The following is a 17,580-nucleotide window of genomic DNA, read 5'->3' on the forward strand; positions in this document are numbered from 1 at the left end:
GATCATCATGAGAGGTCAGTGATGACAAAGCATCCACCAAACCTGGAAGTGAGTACGAGACTGGTTCTTTGCTGCTAAAAAAGAAGGAAGAGACAAGCTGCATTCTACATTGCTACTAGTCAGAACAATGCAAAAAAAGTCAGTCTCCAATCCCTCAGGTCGGTCTGAAATAGTAACAGAGCTGATAAGTTATTGCCATTATGTTTAAATCACAAGCAAGACGAAGACTAAAACAATTCTGCTGATATGTTAAAAGCAATCCCCCAACCCCCACCAGCGTTTAAACTACTCATGAGGTATTAGATACAAATATATATACACACACACACACACACACACAAAGTCCAAATAGATTTTTTTTAATTGAACCAGTTAATAGTAGACAGGATGCATTGGGTTTTATCATAAGGTCTGGTTAAGGCCTTAACATTTTTCTTTCTTCCTTTAGTGTCTCCAGACTTGTTTTAAGGTGGAAACTACCAGCACTTTATTCTTAGACCTGTCAGCTCCTCAACAGATGCCTTGGGCCCCTTTGGGGCTTTTCCATAAAGTTGCTGGATTGCCACTTTCCACAAAAGTGGCAACTCAACCTGCCTTGCAATCAGTTCCCCTTGTAGACAGAGGTCAGGTAGGACAGAGAGAACTCCGCACTGAACAAGTTGCATGGGATACCTTAGACCTTACAAACCATCTTGCCCTTTATTAAACCCTACTAATACTTTGTTACAACCAGAAGCACATCCTCTTGCCCAGAACACTCAAAAGCCATGAAATACTGTCTGAAGACAGGCATCATTTCCCTGCCCCCATCTTATCTTTTCAAGTCAGCCATTTGATTTAGGACTGCCTCTGATTTCAGTTCTGGCAACATTCTTCTGACTATGTTGCATGTGGGAATTTTCAATTTCATCCATTTTTAAGCAGATGATTTCTGCAAGCATCTTGGTCTGCCAGCATTGCTAGGTCTTGGAGCTCTGGTAAAGCACTGCTGCTAACAAAGAAAACCCAAATCTAACAGTTCCCTGCAGATTCTCCCCATGCCCCTCTACTAAGCCAGTTTTGATCAGATGGTTGACCCAGCATGTTTGAGATGGAAACCATGCAGTCCCAGAATCATCTAGAAGGCAGGTGGTCCCTGCACCTTGCAAGCTTTATGCACTGTAATGAGTTTTGTCTTACTATAGCAGTCTCAGCTAGCAGGAGAGAAACATCTTAACCACTTCTAGAACAAAGATCTCAGGTAGATTTAGACATTACATGAAATTTCTTTGTTACCTCATGCTAATCATCTGCAAGATAAACAAGGACCTTGCAAAATAGATGGAGAGTAGCAGCAGAACACACTGACCCTGCCAACTGAGCTGTTCAGCATTACAAGGTTTAAATGCAGACAGAGAAAGAGAAGGCAAGAAAACATCTTCTGGGCAAAGACTGGGAACAGGTTTGATAGTTAACGCAAGAAATCCATTACTTCTACACATGCTTGTGTAACTTCAGGAGATGTGCAACTGGGGAATGACTAAAAGCCCCTTTGCCTCTCTATGCCACCCAGCAATTATGTCAGCAGAGCATCCATTTGTGACATGTCACCACACATTTCCCCTCCGCTCCAGATACACAAACAGAAGCTTATAAGAAAGGAAAATTTGAGAGATGAAGACTCTAGTCTCATGCTTTTGTAGCCAGAGGCAGTTCCTTGCTCAACACTTCTTACATTTCTCTTTATTCCCACCCTCCCCACCACTCATTAAACAGCCTTGCTTGTTCACCATCCACCAAGGGCCTTGGAATTTCTCTGCTGCCTCTCAGTCTTAACAAAAAAATAAAAAAAAAAGTCAGATAGTGATCTTGAGAACAGCAAACATTTTTCTCTGCATGACTTCCTTCCTCAGAAGGTCTGGAGAGTGTCACATCGAGGGCTTCAGTTCTCGATACAGAGAATACAAAAAAACCTAAGATCTTGCAGGTGCAAAATTGAACTTGTCTGTCTTTTTTCTTAAGAAAAAAAGACCTTCAGAACAGGTGTGGCTCTTCCCTCAAGACAATACAATCCCTTGTATTTTTTTCAGCTGCCATTTATTGCTCTTTGTTCTCTTTCTTTGCCTCTTCACAGTTTTCTTCTTCCTCCTCCTCCTCCTCCTGGACAAGGAATTCCTCAGGTGGCCATCTCAGCTCACCGCTCTCCACGTCCCCCTCTGTTGGCTCTACCACAATGGAAGGCAGGCGGTCCTTCAGCTTACAGTAACGATCAAAGTCTGAGGGGTCAGGAAAAATCTGAAACAAAAAAAGGAGTACATCCATTAGAAAGAATATTTTAGAGTTTTGATATTGGCTAGCAGCTTACAGAGCATCACAACTACCAAGAGCCAAATCTCAAGAGGTCTGGTTCCAAGGGACAGAGTCAACCATAAATGAAGTTCTGCAAGTTGAGGAGTTTTCAGGTTAGCTTCTCAGGAAAACTCATGAACCAGGCTGGGACCTGAAGCACCAGAATGCTGCCAAAAAAATAAACAAATACAAAAAAAAAGTGGGTGGGGCAGCTATCTGAAGGATTCCAAAACTGACAGGCTGCTGGAATAAAGTTCAAGATGGACATCTCAATGCTTTCAGACACTGATATCAACTAAGCCTCCCAGAGATTCACTGCTTATCACCAATGCTCATGAATTTGCAGACAGAGCTAAACAAGTCTTGCTATGAGAATCTGTTGTCTGCATTTCCTGCTTTTGGTCAGGCCAGAAATATTGTGAAAACAGGCTCACTATTTTAGCTCTTCTGCTTCTTGGTCTTTTTGCCTCAAGGGTTTGGACCGGCAATCTAAGACTGTTTTCTTGTTCTGAGTCAACATGGAGAAAGTGGCTCTTTACACGGTTACCTTTAAATCAGAGAACATTTCCAGGATTAGGGGACAGTATGCAGGAGTCATGGGATGAAATGTAAAGGCTAGAGTGCAGTGACATGCAAATGAGTAATAAACTATTCCTGAAAATGGGTTTGTTTTTTCAGATTATCCTATAAGGCCAGTATTTTCTATTGCACTGAAAGTTCCTTAGATGCATTTCCCAGTCCTAAAGTGGATTTGGACCTGCTGCCATCTTCCATCTGGATGCCACCCTTTGATAACCCCAGCAGACCACTCAAGCCCAAACACTGGTGCCACTGTGATAGGAGAATGCTGGAGATGGGAGAACACCCAGATAGTTTTCTAGAGCAGACTACACTGTTAGTGCTAGATGTCAATCCAGAAACGCAATCCAGGAAAAGCACCTTGCTTTTGTAGTAGTGTGTTGCAGGAGTACTTGTAGTTATGAGACCAAATGCCACGTTTACTGAACCTTCAAAGCAGGAGAGGCAAGAAAGTACTATTGCTTGTGAGCAATGCAGTGCAATTATTGTGGGTTACCAACGGACGGTCTTTAATAAACCCCAGTTCACACTGACAAGAATTTTTAGTAGGAGAAAAAAGGGACAACTGCCAACTCTGATTATCCAGTGATAATTAAGCAATTAACATTTATCAAAAATTCCTGTCCTGTTTACAAGACTAAGCATTTACCTGGGCATCCTTAAATATAAAAAAAGTCTTCAAAATACAAGAAGGCAGTCACGACTGCTACTCCATTTTCCTGAGGCTTGCAGAAGAGACGAGAGTAGCACCTCATTTAGACAGCAGTGCCTACATTTTCAGAAGCATCCACTAGTTTGGAATGCCTCAGTTTGAGAAGCAAGGCCTGTTTTTGTTTTTTTAAAAAAGCACTGAGCACTTGCAGTTCCAGTTGTAGTGGCAGATGCTCAAGTCAGATGCCTGAGGTGTTTCATGTGAGTTTGGGAACAGCCTTCCGGGAGGAGCAAACAACCTACCTAATTTTAAGATGGAGCTTGATAAATTTATGTAAGGGACTATATGATGGTGTTGCCTGCAACGGAAGGGGACTGGACAAAATGATCCAACAAGTCCCTTTCCAGTCCTATGCTGGGCACCCACACCCAGTAGACACTCTTGGAAAATTTGGCCTAACCTCTTCAACGGAGCTACTAGAGATATACTGTAATATGGCAGTCAATTAACCCTCTGCGCAGATCAGTTTCCATTCAGTGTTCTGTGATTCACTGCCAGCACTCAATAGCCAAAGGAAAGCATAGTTCAGATGCATCTTTGAATACTCAGGGTTTCACAGGCTTTAGCTGTATTGTTCTTTAGATAATGGAAGACTTTTTGGGACCTAATCCCAAATTCCTGCCAGTTTAGTAGCAGTTAAATGGCTACTAAGAAGGGAGGGAGAGGAGAGACTAACTTTGGGAGACGATACTGCAGTAACAGCCTCAGTATGGCCATTAGAGACTCCCAGTCAGGGATGGATCAAAACAAAAAGCCACATTTCAGACAGGCAGCCTAGGCTAGTGGTAGACAGCAAGGCAGAGGGGTGTCTAATTCCAGCTCTCCCACACCACTCCAGGGCACCTTAGCCAGGTCCTTCAGCTGCACTGCTAGGAAACTAAGAGGAGTCTAGTATGGACAAGGCCTATGAATGCTGTGACATTAACAGGGGTGTTACAGTTTGTGCTACTTGCTATTACTCATTCCCAGAGCAAGCTATACAGTAACTTCAAAAAGAACAGGAGTACTTGTGGCACCTTAGAGACTAACAAATTTGTTAGTCTCTAAGGTATCACAAGTACTCCTGTTCTTTTTGAGGATACAGACTAACACGGCTGCTACCCTGTATACAGTAACTGGGTCTCATACGATTTAGTGGCTTCAGCCAGGCCAATCCCAGACACCCAGTCCATTGCTTAAAAGCTGTAGACAGAACTGAACTTTCAGTATTAACTCCCCAGACTTGGGATACAGAGAACCTTGACATTGTATTGTTTAGAGGGCTGCAATGGAAAGAAAGCGAATTATAGTATGTTATATATGCTGATAATGCCACTAAAATAGCCTACACTGTAGGAAAACAGTTTAATTATTATACTGCTAACCTTTGGCTGCTATCATTTTAGCTACATTAGGTCAAATGGAGTAGTTTTGAAAATAGACTGACAGATTGGTTTTCTCAGAAGCCAAGGAGCTAGTCATTTCCTCACAAACAAATATCCCCAAGCGTGGTGTTTAGCTTTATTTTTTTACTAGCACAATCTTATCTTGAACAGCTGCACGAGAGGCTGAACCTAAGGAGGTCAACCTTTTTTTCCACTAAGTCATGCTTTTTAATCAGAGGCAGCATAAAAAAAAAAAAAAAAGGAGATGTCACAATTACCCTTTCCAAGGGTGTGGACAGTCAATGGAAAAAAAAAAAAAGTTTTATGAAGCCTTATTTCCTAGCATATGACAGCTAGTTCCCACAATAAGGGCAGCAAGCAAGGCTAAGGAAAAAGTTTGTCATAATAAGACTGCCATTTACATTCAGGGAACAGGTCAGGTAAATTACCCCATGCAATCTGACCCCTAGCCACTCCAAAACAAGAGGCAGATTCCCAGTCACTATATAGAAGAGACGAATCACTCCTTTACCCACCCTCCTCAGCCTGATTTTTCTGTCTCATCTGAAATGCAGCATAGATGGAAATGCCCGAGGGATATCCCCCTCCAGAGCAGGAATTGGAAACAAAAAGGGAAATCTGCACTCACATAACCCACTGCAGGTTTTACATTGAGCTCATGGCACTCAAAATCCTGTCCTGGAATGCAGTGTGAATACTCACACAGTGTAGATATTAAAGCTTGTAGTTACATGCTTCACTAGAGAGTGGAGTTAAAGAGCTAAGATCAGCGTGGGACAGGAGCTTTTGGCACCTTCTAACAGCCAAGAACGCTACAGAAGAGCGTTTATGATGGGCTAACTTGCCCCTGCCATCTACATACGACTGCATACAACTTTGAATATGTAATCACAGCAACTGCGGGGTCACTGAATCACATCACAGCTTTAGAAGCCAAGGCCCGTCTAAGCTTTATGCAAAGAGCTCTGTGACACATCTTTGCAGGCTGCAGAGGGCAAGGAATAGGTTTGCTGCCTTAACTATGACATGCAGTATGCTTAGCCTGGATTTGAGAAGCAGGGCCGGCTCCAGGGTTTTGGCCGCCCCAGCAGCCAACCAAAAAAAAAAAAAAAAGCCGCGATCGTGATCTGTGGTGGCAATTCCACGGGAGGTCCTTTGCTCTGAGCAGGAGTGAGGGACCGTCCTCCGAATTGCGGCCGAACAATTGGACGTGCCGCCCCAAGCACCTGCTTGGTAAGCTGGTGCCTGGAGCTGGCCCTGTTGAGAAGGCAGTGATTGACGAGCTTTGTTCAGAGGTCTTCTGGCAATCCCATTCTGTTCTGCAGCAGATTCAGCTCCAGCTCAGGTACATGCAAACCTGAGTTCTCACCTTTTGCCTAGAAGGTGAACTGAAAGGCAATACCAGAAATTGAAGCCCCAAACTGAAGGTCATCCACATAGATCTCCATGCCAGGTGACCCAAAAGTGACTTCTAGATTGAGAGCTTGGCACTGAGAATGGAAAATATTTAACACCCCTGGAAAGGCGGATGGTGCCAGAGCCCTTTCCCAGTACCCCACAGCAGAGGAGCTTTGCCATAATAAAGCTAACCAACCTTTGGCTGCTAGCTTCTCGCAGTTCTCCTGCACGAAGCTGAGAAATGCTAATAAGGAAACCAGATACTACTGGACAGTGAGATGCAGTGTAGTTAACTGTACACGATGGGCTAATTATTGTCAGTACAAAACGAGACAGCAGTAACATGAACATCCTGCTTTCTGGGAAGGGGATGGGAGACTTGGAAGGATCACAATATTAGATACAGAGGACCATATTCCAGTCAAAGTTGCATTGGTGTAAATCCAGAGCAACATCCATTGACTTAAAGGAAGTGAACTTCAAATTGACTCTGGTGTAACAGATCAGACTCCAGCCCCGGGTTCTTTTCTTCCCCAGACACCCAGAAAATTGCTGTAAGTAATACTGCACTGGTGGGAGAATACAGCTCCCTCCAGATACGAAAGATATTCCCAAATGAAGCCAGTTGCTGCCTTGGTCAGAGCCCTACATGCCTAACCACCTAGGTCATTGTATCAGTATTGACACAAGTTCTAGGAAACTTATGTTCTGACATTGGTACTTTAGACTGGGTTTTCTGCTATGACAGTAGTACAGGATATTCCACTGGATGCAGACTGATGGAATTTAAAAGGTGCTTTAGCCTCTTTAGTACTCAAAATGTACCTGTATAGAGACAGCATACAGATACTACCATCCTTAGAGGTAGAGTCATGATACTAGAAGCTAGAGGTTCTTGAAGAAGCCTGAGACCAACTACATCTTATTTCAGACCTGAATGGAGGGTTGTCAAGGGGAAAAATAAAGTTAACAACCCACTCCCAGCCCCAGAAGCAGAACACAATACCCTTCCAAGAGACAGGACAAAAGTTCACATTAAAGAGAAAGATAATCCAGAGGGGCATGTCAGTGGTAAGAAATGCTGGGGCACCAGTTACTACCATCACTACTCAGGATAGCGTAGACAAGTGTTCAGACTGATGAAGAGTAGTAAGGAAAGCCGCGTTTGTGTGCGACATTTCCAATCAGGATAACGGATCTTCCCTTACAAAAGTTTCATAGGAGAGGGTAAGAAATTCTACATGGAGGTTTTGTGATCAGATGGTCCCTTTATCATCCTGGGTTTCAGTTTAATGCTGTTCCTTGGTTTACAATAAAGATAGTTATCTGTAGTCCTCATAATTCCATCTCTATCCTTTTTAGCTTGGATCACATTCATTAACATTTGAAGCACTATTGTGCTCCTAGGCCTAAGCATTTAGCCTGATCTATGCACTAGACATGTGTCAGCACATGCCAGTGCAACTTCCTGAGCCACTGTCTGTAATGTAACAGGTGAAGTTATTTCATCCAGGCTTTCATTTTGTACAGTGGAATCACTTCAGAGGACAGTTTTACCTAGTGCATAGATGTCAGTTCCAATGGAGGACTGCTTCAGTACACATATGACTCTCCTTACTTAAGTTAATATAAAGGCATCTTCTAAGATACAAGAGGTGAATATGAAGGCATACTAAGTTCCCCATTAGCCATCAGGTTGGCAATACATGCGTCTTTGTCCATGGGTTACAATCTCTCATGTCTGAATCGTTACACATCAGGTTTCAGCAACATCAGTTCAACTCCACTGAAGTCAGTGGAGTTACCCCAGATTTACAGATCGGCATGTTACTCCCTATATGGAATTAGTTGCAACACCCAATATTGTCTTTTCCTATTGAAAAAAATCAACTTTGTTCCAGCAGAACAAAAAAAGAGGAGTGGCTTCATGGGCAGACGATGCTGTGAAGTCTTCGTCTCAAGGAGGGGAGGAAACCTCCAAGTTTCTGCCACGTGTGTGAGGATTACACATGTCAGACAGATCAGATCCCTAGCCAGTGCTAGGATCCCAGCATGAGAATACCATGATTTAGGGGTTTGAGCTTCCCAGGTCCACCAGAGCAGGGCTGATGTGACTAAGCCAGCTCACTCATTGCATGCCTACCCCATTTAGAAATCAGTCACCTGTCCAGGGCAGTTAGTCCACAGCAAAGAACTCTTGGCTCAGAGTTTGGCATACACTGCTTGCTCAGTACAGCCGCCTCAGGCTTCAAGATGTTTTTACTGTGCTCAACCTCAGCTACCAGTCCAAGAAATTAAGAGCGATTCAGGTCAAGGCACTGTTTTGACAACACTGCAGCAAAAATGATTAATTTAGTCTTGAGAGCCTTGTTCTCACCCACATCATTTGTGCTGCTGTGGAATGACATTAGAAGGGGAGCCAGCAGAGAGGTGGCTAGGCGTTTTCAGATAACGGGCCTCTCTCAGGGCTGGGGGAGGCATGAAGAGAGGAAAAAAAGGGGTCACCATACATTAGCTCCAACTGGCTAGGAAGAGACAGGACTTGCACAAGGCTGACGGACTGGAAATGAATGAAACTTTTCATGTGCACATTTGTCTCTGTAGGAGGGGCCTCTTGCTCCATCAGCTGCATTTGAATGAATTACTGTGTTAATGTTCCCATAGGAATTATGGGACAGCCATTAGAGATCCAAAAATAGCTCTTCACTGCAGTCACAAGACCCAGTCTGACTTCATTTTTTCAGATACATTTTGTCCAGGCGTCCCATAGGATACACTTTTATTGTGCCAGACTCCTGCTCGGCTTGTACCATCTGCTTCTATTTTGGCCCTTCAAACCTGGCGGCGAAGCCCTCTTCCTGGGAGCTAACAGAGCCTTGGTTGTAGGTACTGTATTAATAAAAGCTTTGTCCAACAAGGAAAGAGTTTTAAGTGCATTAGCTTAAACTCTCCAAGACTGTCTATTGGTTGCATTTAAGTATAGTTCCATGCTAGCTATCATTAAAGCCAAATGAACAGAAAGTTGAGGGTGGCGATGTGTTTGTGTACATAAAATTGCATACAAATTGAGAATTTAGGCCAATGTGAGTACAACAGCACATGCAAAGTACAGGTACTGTATATAGACTTCTGCAAGAAGAATGCTTGCTTCAACCTTCTAGAAGTCAAGCCTTCACATTGCTACTTTAAGAGCAAACGTACCATGATATGTTCATTTTCCTGACATGCACTGGACTCATGAGGTACACGAGTTCAGTTGAACATCTAGACAGAACTAATAGTCTATTGCCTGGAGTAGGAAGACATCAATGTTTTAAGTTTACAGACCACAACAGCTGGTGGGGGACAGAGGCAGGAATCTTACAATAAAGTTTAGAAATCACTGGTTAATCTTTCCTGCAAAGTTCTGCTGAACTCTATGTTTACATTCTCTTAGTACGGAGCCTTTTATAGCTGGATATCCAGACTGTTTTCCAGTGATCAGGAGAGCATTTCAAAACAGAGCTGAGAACCAAATCTATGCTCACTTACTTTAGGATTGAGGTTTTGATTTAAGGGCACTAAAAACTTGCAAGTTAGTTCATGAGCTTTCTACTGTTAAGGGCCACCTTCTGAAGAACAGTCCCCTTCTAGGAGCAGGATCCAACTAGGGACCAGTTTGAATGCTCAGGGATCTAGAGACCCGTGGTTAGATTTAAAATTTCATGTCAAGCTCATCACCACCACAATCCAAAACTAAGTTGAACACTGGTACAGAAGAGTCATGTTGAAATTAAGGGACTGCCTGTCCACTGTCCAATAAAATACTAATAAAGCAAGAGAGTTCCAATTCTGGTTTTACAAGTCCTTGCCTCTTATATCCAAGTGCTGTGGTTCTTCTAATTGGAATTCAACTCTGCAGGACAGATGGAAGATTTTGTAGCTTAGAATAATGTGGCTTGTATTGCAGGAGCATTCATGCTTCATTAGCCCTGTCCACTTGTAAAATACTAAGCTCAGGCACTCAATAGACTAGTGTACAATTTCCCATATAGAAAATCTTTCACAATCAGCAGGAGGGGTGGGTCAGCAGTGCCAGTCACAGAAAGCAGTAAGCTAATGGTTTTGTTTGCATCCTGTTAGAGGGGTTTCCTCTTTCATTCTCAGTGTTTGATTTTACTTTAAACTGTACAAGGCTGTTTAATTTTCTATCACTGTTCATATTTAGTAATCCATACCCCAATATGACAAATAGTTTCCATCCCAGTGCATTAGTCGGAGGACTACAGTCTAGACCTTCATTCCCCACTGTAGCCCAGTTTACAGGCAATGTAAACAAGTGTTGTCCTTTGTACATATAACAATTTGCTTCTGAAGATTGCCAGCATGTGGCTAGTGTCCTACTATAAAGGTGACCACCCACTTCTTTCACTCCACCCAGCCAGCCAAAGACTGTAGGCTAACAGAGGGAGAAAGTAGCTTCTTACAGTCAACTAGGCTGTCAGTTAGGCCAAGCAAGTGTAGACAGAACAATAAGAAGCTTGCGGGTATTTGAATAGGACCAGACCCACTATAGAGAAGCAAGAGCGCTGAGAGCCAATAACACTTTGCAGAGACAGTAATTTGCAAAAAACTTAGTACTAAATGCAACTTGCAGATGTTAATGGAACTCCCAGCAACTTGAATGCTGCAACCAACCAGTTTGCCCTCCAATGTTAGGGTCTAAACAAACATTTACTGCAGGTCTGCACTACAAACCTGCATCGGCCGATGCAGCGCTTCTGATGAAGACACTAAGTTGACAAGAGATTGCTCTCCAGTCAGCTTAATGCCAACTCCGCAAGAGGCAGTAGCTATGTCGATGGGAGAAGCTCTCCTGCTGAGACAATCCTGTCTATATGGGAGTTAGGTCAGTATAAAGGACATCACTCAAGGATGTGGGGGTTTTTTTACACCCTGGAGCCACAGTTATACTGAAATAAATGTGGAGTGTAGACCTGGTCCTAGTATCGAACGCTGGAAAAACCCAGCTCACGCAATATAGTTAGGACAAGCAGGGCACCTAGATTCTGACTAGTTCTTCAAAACCTCCAGATCTGTATGGACAGTTTAAGAGGAGCCTAGAAGAAGGGAGTTATTGGCCTAACTGGATTATATGGTGTTTCCTGCGGTGACCTATTAACACCATTATTGCAGTGGCTGGTTGTGCGCTTTCATGATGAAGCAGGGTTTGAGGACTCTTCTTGTTGAAGTGTACCCACTCTCTGGAAGCCCCAACTCACTCATGAGCCATGAGCATCCTTACAACCTTTAGAGCCACTCAAACAGCTATTTCACATGCAGCCATGTAAACAGAGCACAGCATGTGGAACCAGAGTTTTTTGGATCAAATACACCACATTTTCCCTGTCCAGAGGGTTTGTTTAGGTTGGATCTAACATGTTGATGCACTCTTTATGCTAGTATATTTAAGGCCCTTTTAAAGAGCTAGGCATGCAACGGTGCACCAATTTGCATGCATACCTAAAACCTACACATACAGTTGCTGTAATAGCATCTGCAAGTGGAAATATATAAAATATAAAAAAAACTGCCCTGTTCTGCACAGATCAGGCATACACATAAACCAGCCACTTGCACGCACAAGTTCTCATATCAGACTTTAATAGTATGTCTCCCACAGGGTAGTTAAAGGGTGGGAATCTCCATTTGAGAGGACTGGGAAGGTACAATTACTCAAATGCTCATTCTTTGCATATCTCAGGCGATGTAGAAAATAGATTGAGACAAGCATTGAAATGTTGGTTAATCAATAGGCGAATATCAAAAGATATACAACAGCTCTCCACATCCAGCAATATTGTTTTAATGGCCCATAGAGCTAGTCACTAGAGCTGGTTGAAAGTTTTGTCAAAAGTTTCTCATCTGAAGATGCTGCTTAAGCTGAACCAAAACATTTTGCAAAATTATATTAATTTTAATGAAAAACTTTGTTTTGAAAAAAAAAAATTTCAGAAACAGTAAAACACAATGTTATTTTTGGAAAGAAAGTTTAGATTTTCCATAGCAAAGTAGTTTCATTTTAAAAATTTGCTTTATTTTCAAAAATAATTTAGAACCCTGTCATTTGGAGGGTGTTAAAAAAAACCACAAACACACACACCACAAACACTTTACTATTTTAGCTTTTGCAATTTTTGTGGGATGGAAAAAAAATCCAGTTTCTAGCTAATTCCAATAACCAGTCATTTTAAGTTATATCCTCCTACCAAAGGCTCTCCAAGTGCCAGAAGCTTATACCACTGAGTATTAAGATTAAGGTTTTGTGGGAAGAATGGGGAAATAGACTGTCTCATATGGCACATGGCAAACAGTTTAAAATAGCCTGATTTGCGCAGTATAAACAAAGAATTATCTTAAAAGACTGAAGTGCCACAAACAACTCCTCCCATCTGCTCTAGGCAGACTGCTTGTGGGCCAAGTTGCAGATCTGTCAAAAGAAACTCCACGGTTAGATTGTCCACTAGGGCTAACTTCCCCCTGGCATAGCCCATCCCCAAGAATGCTACATGATCAGGTTTATGTAAAAAACCAAACAAACAGAGAGGTACTTGGTTAATACAATCAGATATTAAGATGGAAATTAAATTTAGACAGATTGCTCCTGCCAAGCCAACATTCTAGACCATTGACTTGTTCTCACTACAGCAAGATTTATTATGGAAAGGCTAGAAATTTGCAACCTAGCTTGGACAGTTCCATAGTTGACTATTACCTAACCAGTCAACTATGCTGTCCGGTCAACAGAAAGCTTACCTGATATGATAGGCCATCCTTGCGGGGACTTAGCCCAATTTCATCCATAGATGTAGTATTCATCATCACTTCAGTCATTTCAGCTGATCTCAGATAATCAGGGCTGGAAACAAAGAAAGATACTTTTTCAGCTCTCATGGAGCCATTAGATCACTACGGTCCTTGAACAAGATTATGTGGTATCTAAAAACTAAAGCTTTATACGGCTGCAGAGCTAGTCAGAGATAAGAACCGAAATGCTAAACCACTAAATCCTATTTCTGTTCTTCCCCCATCCCCTTCTTTGTAAGGGAATCAAAAATTATTCACCTAAAGAATCCGTACATGATATCATGACCCAAAAAGTAGTTTGCAGGATCTCACCTCGAGCAATACAAGATTTCACCAATTTAACTCCACTTCCTCCAACTTTACCCTCGAGTGTAGGTTAAAAAAACCCAAACCAAGCACTAGCACTTACTGTTTTTTCCCCCCCACAGCTTTAAAAACTAATCAGTTTTAACTCCTACGACTTATTTTACTACCTCAGGGATTTCCACACCAGTTGAGTATGAGATATGCCAATTGTAGCTCTGCTTTTGCAGTCATAATGAAGTTTCCAGCTCGACAATTTGAGAAAGTCAAGTTGATTTTCACAGCTTGTAGTTCCTCTATTTTACATTATGCTATTGCTTAAGCCTATTTATAACCACAGTACTTTGTATTTGCACACACAAGCCAACTCACATTTGTCACCAAAATATTGACTATCCTTTGCACCTTGCTCCTATGAAGTCACTTGAGACAAGTTCACATTGCCCTCCTAATGCCACTCCAGCTTACTATGCATGAAACAGCACAATGAGGGCTTTCAAAAGCATCCCAAAGCACAAGATACACAGGTAAGCAGATATATAATGATAAGCACAGACAAAGGCTTTGTTTACTGTGGCAAAGTGAGACCATATGATGCACCAGCTCTTATAAGTAGCAGCGGTGGAAGCTGTTGCATTAGAGTGATGCATGTTTCATTATGTCAGATACCCCACTCAGGCATAACTTGTGGAGCCACATCATTGTCTGTGTCACCTATCAGGTAACTGGCAGAGAGCTGGAAAAAGAGCGTTCTTTTCCAAGCTCTCACTAAGTGGTACATCAAGAACCTTGCTGATGGGAGATCTCTGCAAGTGCACTGCAGTTTAGTATACAAACTCCCTAGCCTAAGCTAATAGTAGTTTGTGTACTTCCTATCCTCTGCTGCAACATACCAGTCCTGGGAGTGAGAAGTTACATAGAGCCATTTGTTTGATGAGCTGGAGCTCTCTATTTTCCAACTCTAGATGGGTTAAAAAGGATACTAGTACCTCAGCACAGGATTAGTAAAAACAAAGGTTTTTGCAAAATCCAGAATCTACATGCATGTTTCTAGGACTGTCTTATATTGTACTTAAAAATCACATTTGCCTGCAACCATCCCCCAAGAGCGTTCGCAATCCAAACTATTGCATGAGCTACAGAGTCTATTTTCATCAAGGGAATCGAAATAAAGGAAGTGAACAAGAATGTTGTTGAAATGTAGTCAGATGTTTAGATCGCTCAGCTCTAATAATACAAGGTATTAACAGGGGAGGAAGGCTGCTTAATCCAGTGTCCTTTTACAACTCCCAGAAGCAATGTTAAGGATATTAAACAGGGTGATTTTTAATTTGGAAAGAAAGGTTAGAGGTGCAGCGTAAGTTCCAGTGCTATAACCTGAGCAACCCTTCTATAATTCAGCCCAAATGGAAGATAAGCAAGAAAGTCATAAGCAACTGAAAAGAGGGGTTTTAGGGCCTCAATTTTAGCTGCCCCATGGCTACCTGGCAATAGTAAGACAAAGGTGACAAGCTCACCGAAGTTCCCAAGCAATCTGCTTTAACATGTAGCTCTAGTCCAGGGCTATTCCAATTTCAGTCCTCAGATGGACTTGCACACGTTGTTCAAAGGATGCACTTGAAAAGGAGTGTACAGGCAATAAGGGAGCCTGACCCAGCCTGTGCCCATCGTTATATAGGTGTAAATCCAGAGGAACGGGCAGTGATACCAATGGGCTAAATTCATCCCAGGAGTAACTGCTGAATTCAGTTGCTTACTCGGATATAACAGAGCACAGTCTGGCCTTCTGAAGTTATTGGGGTAGGAGTGGGGGGGAGGATGCAGGGCAACGGGAAGGCTGCTACACCATCTCCCTAAGGAAGGAAGTTGGGGTTAGGATAAGCAGCTGCAGCCAAGCTTTTTGCCTTGTCAGTTTCCCCAGCTGACCTGATCGCCTCTGCCTTGGCTGCTGGTCCCAGCGCCTGATATTGCTCAGGCGCAGCGCAAGAAGGATGGTAACCGGGTGCGAGATTGCAAGCCGCCTAGCAAGTTCCAGCTGCTCGGCAAACACACCCGGAAAGTATTTCCGCCTGCCTTCCCCGGCATGATCCCTGCACAGTCCCGCCCGCTCTCTTCTCCCAAGCCAGGGAGAGGATAAAGAGGCGCTTACGAGTCACCGCAAGGGGGGAGGGAGGTGAAAGGATGGGACACTGCAGCCGCTACAGCAGATCAACGGCAGCCAGATCGCTTCTGCAACACCCCTTCCCCTCCAACTCGCCAGCGGGGCTCAGGCCACTGCTAGCGCCTGTTGCAGCTTCCCCAGGGCAGCCTCACCGACTCCCAAGGGGAATAAAAACCCTCTCTCCGGCCGGCACCAGGCTTTGCAGCCCTGGCGGCAGCTCACGCATCCACTCGCAAGTGGGCTTCCGAACCAACCCACCCGCCCCCCAAGCACAATCTCCAGGACCCACTGGATTTTCGTAACTGGGGCGGGTAGGTGAAGCTCTGGGCACGTTTTCTAGCAAACCTCCCCCAGCCCTTCTGCACGCTTTACTGCAGCCTCCAAGCTCACTTCCTTTGTTTCCATTCCCTCACACCTCCCCCCTCTCCCGTCACAACCTTGACTGTGACTTCTGCCTGCAAAGCCACTGCAGGACGAATATCACCCCCCACCTCCCCTTCAAAAGTTACCCCAGGCACAGCCAAAGCCTTAGCCAGCTCCCAGCCCGCCAACCGCCCCCGGGGAACCCGCAAGAGGGTACTCACCAGTGAATGGGAAAAAATACAGACATGAAGTCCTACCACAAAGGCTGACAAACGTCTTTGGGATGCAAAAACGGGGAGCAAAGGGGTCCAGTGGTTTTCCCTGACAGCAGTGCGAGATGGCCGGGGGCACAGCAGCCCAGCGGGGAGGCTACGCGCTGATCGGCTTTTAACCCCACAAGCCAAAAGACACACTGCCTAGCTACCACTACAGCCTTAAGCCGCACCAGCGGCCCGGGAAGGCGCTTATATAGAGGAAGGGGCGTGGCTTTGTCCGGAGCACCCGCCCCCTCCGGTGGATGACGTCACCAAAATCATGAATGGTTTCGTGCTTCCAGCCCGCGGCGAGCAGCCGCTCTGGGAGCCGGGCTGGCGAGCGCCGATTGGACACAGCTGGGCTTCGCTGCCATGGCATCACCGGGGCTTGGGCTGCTGCAGGTTGTTATCCAGCCCAGCTCTCGCTCGGGACGCGACCGAGCCCCTCTCGCCTGGGCTGCGTTTCCAAGCGGGCGGTGGGTGTTTGGGTTTGCACAGAAATGAGAGATCAGGGCGGCTCCGCATTTGCTAAGTGCTTTGGTAGTGAGTCTGCACGAGACGTTTACACGCTCACTCCTTTTAAAAAAAAAATCCCATTCATTGAAACTGTGACTGGCAGCACAGGCCCACGAGCTAGTCAAGCACAGCTCCCTCATCTCGGTCACATCCACCCGCCTGGCTCTCACCAGACTGAGCTGTTAGTACCAATCACAGCAGCCACTCCTCCCCCTTTCAGATTTCTGCCTTACTCCCCTGTTTTCTTTACCTTGCTGCCTCCAAGTGTACGCTGAAGAGAAGAGAGCACCATTGGTTTCTATTTTGGGCTGCCTAATCTGGATAGGAGCAAGGTTTAAAATAATCCATGGGAAGGTGGGAGGAGGAAGAGCTGCATGATCACAAGTTGCCTTGCTGAGTTTTTGTTTTTTTCACCCTTGCTGTTCATGTTGGATCTTATTTTTAATGTGTTATGCTTCTTTGTTGGAGGAAGGAATAGTTTCTAGTGCTGGGTTTTTTCCACTCTACGTCAATGGCACTCCCTCACTCATACACACATACACAAACACAAAGGTTGGGCCAGACTCTGCTCTCAGTTACCTGGGTATAAATCCAGAGATGCTAATCTGTTAGTCTTTAAGGTGCCACCAGACTCCTTGTTGTTTTTGTAGACGCTAATAGAGTTACTCTGTGTTTACACCAGTGTGCTGAGAGTAGCATCTGCCCACTAGTTTCCAGTAGCAATGACTGTTTTTA

General features: G+C 44.1%; 1 protein-coding gene across 1 annotated transcript; it reads right to left on the bottom strand.

Annotated features, from left to right (window-relative positions):
* Positions 1–343: 343 nt before the first annotated feature.
* On the bottom strand, positions 344–16,496 carry LBH (LBH regulator of WNT signaling pathway). The gene is made up of 3 exons (XM_054023228.1): positions 16,297–16,496; positions 13,198–13,300; positions 344–2,274 (listed from the first exon to the last, which is right to left on the bottom strand). Exons 1-3 carry the CDS (start codon positions 16,320–16,322, stop codon positions 2,077–2,079), a joined length of 327 nt encoding a protein of 108 aa, XP_053879203.1. The 5' UTR covers positions 16,323–16,496; the 3' UTR covers positions 344–2,076.
* Between the last annotated feature and the right edge of the window lie 1,084 nt (positions 16,497–17,580).

Source organism: Malaclemys terrapin, chromosome 3 (genome assembly GCF_027887155.1).
Source record: "Malaclemys terrapin pileata isolate rMalTer1 chromosome 3, rMalTer1.hap1, whole genome shotgun sequence".
Classification (NCBI taxonomy): domain Eukaryota; kingdom Metazoa; phylum Chordata; order Testudines; family Emydidae; genus Malaclemys; species Malaclemys terrapin.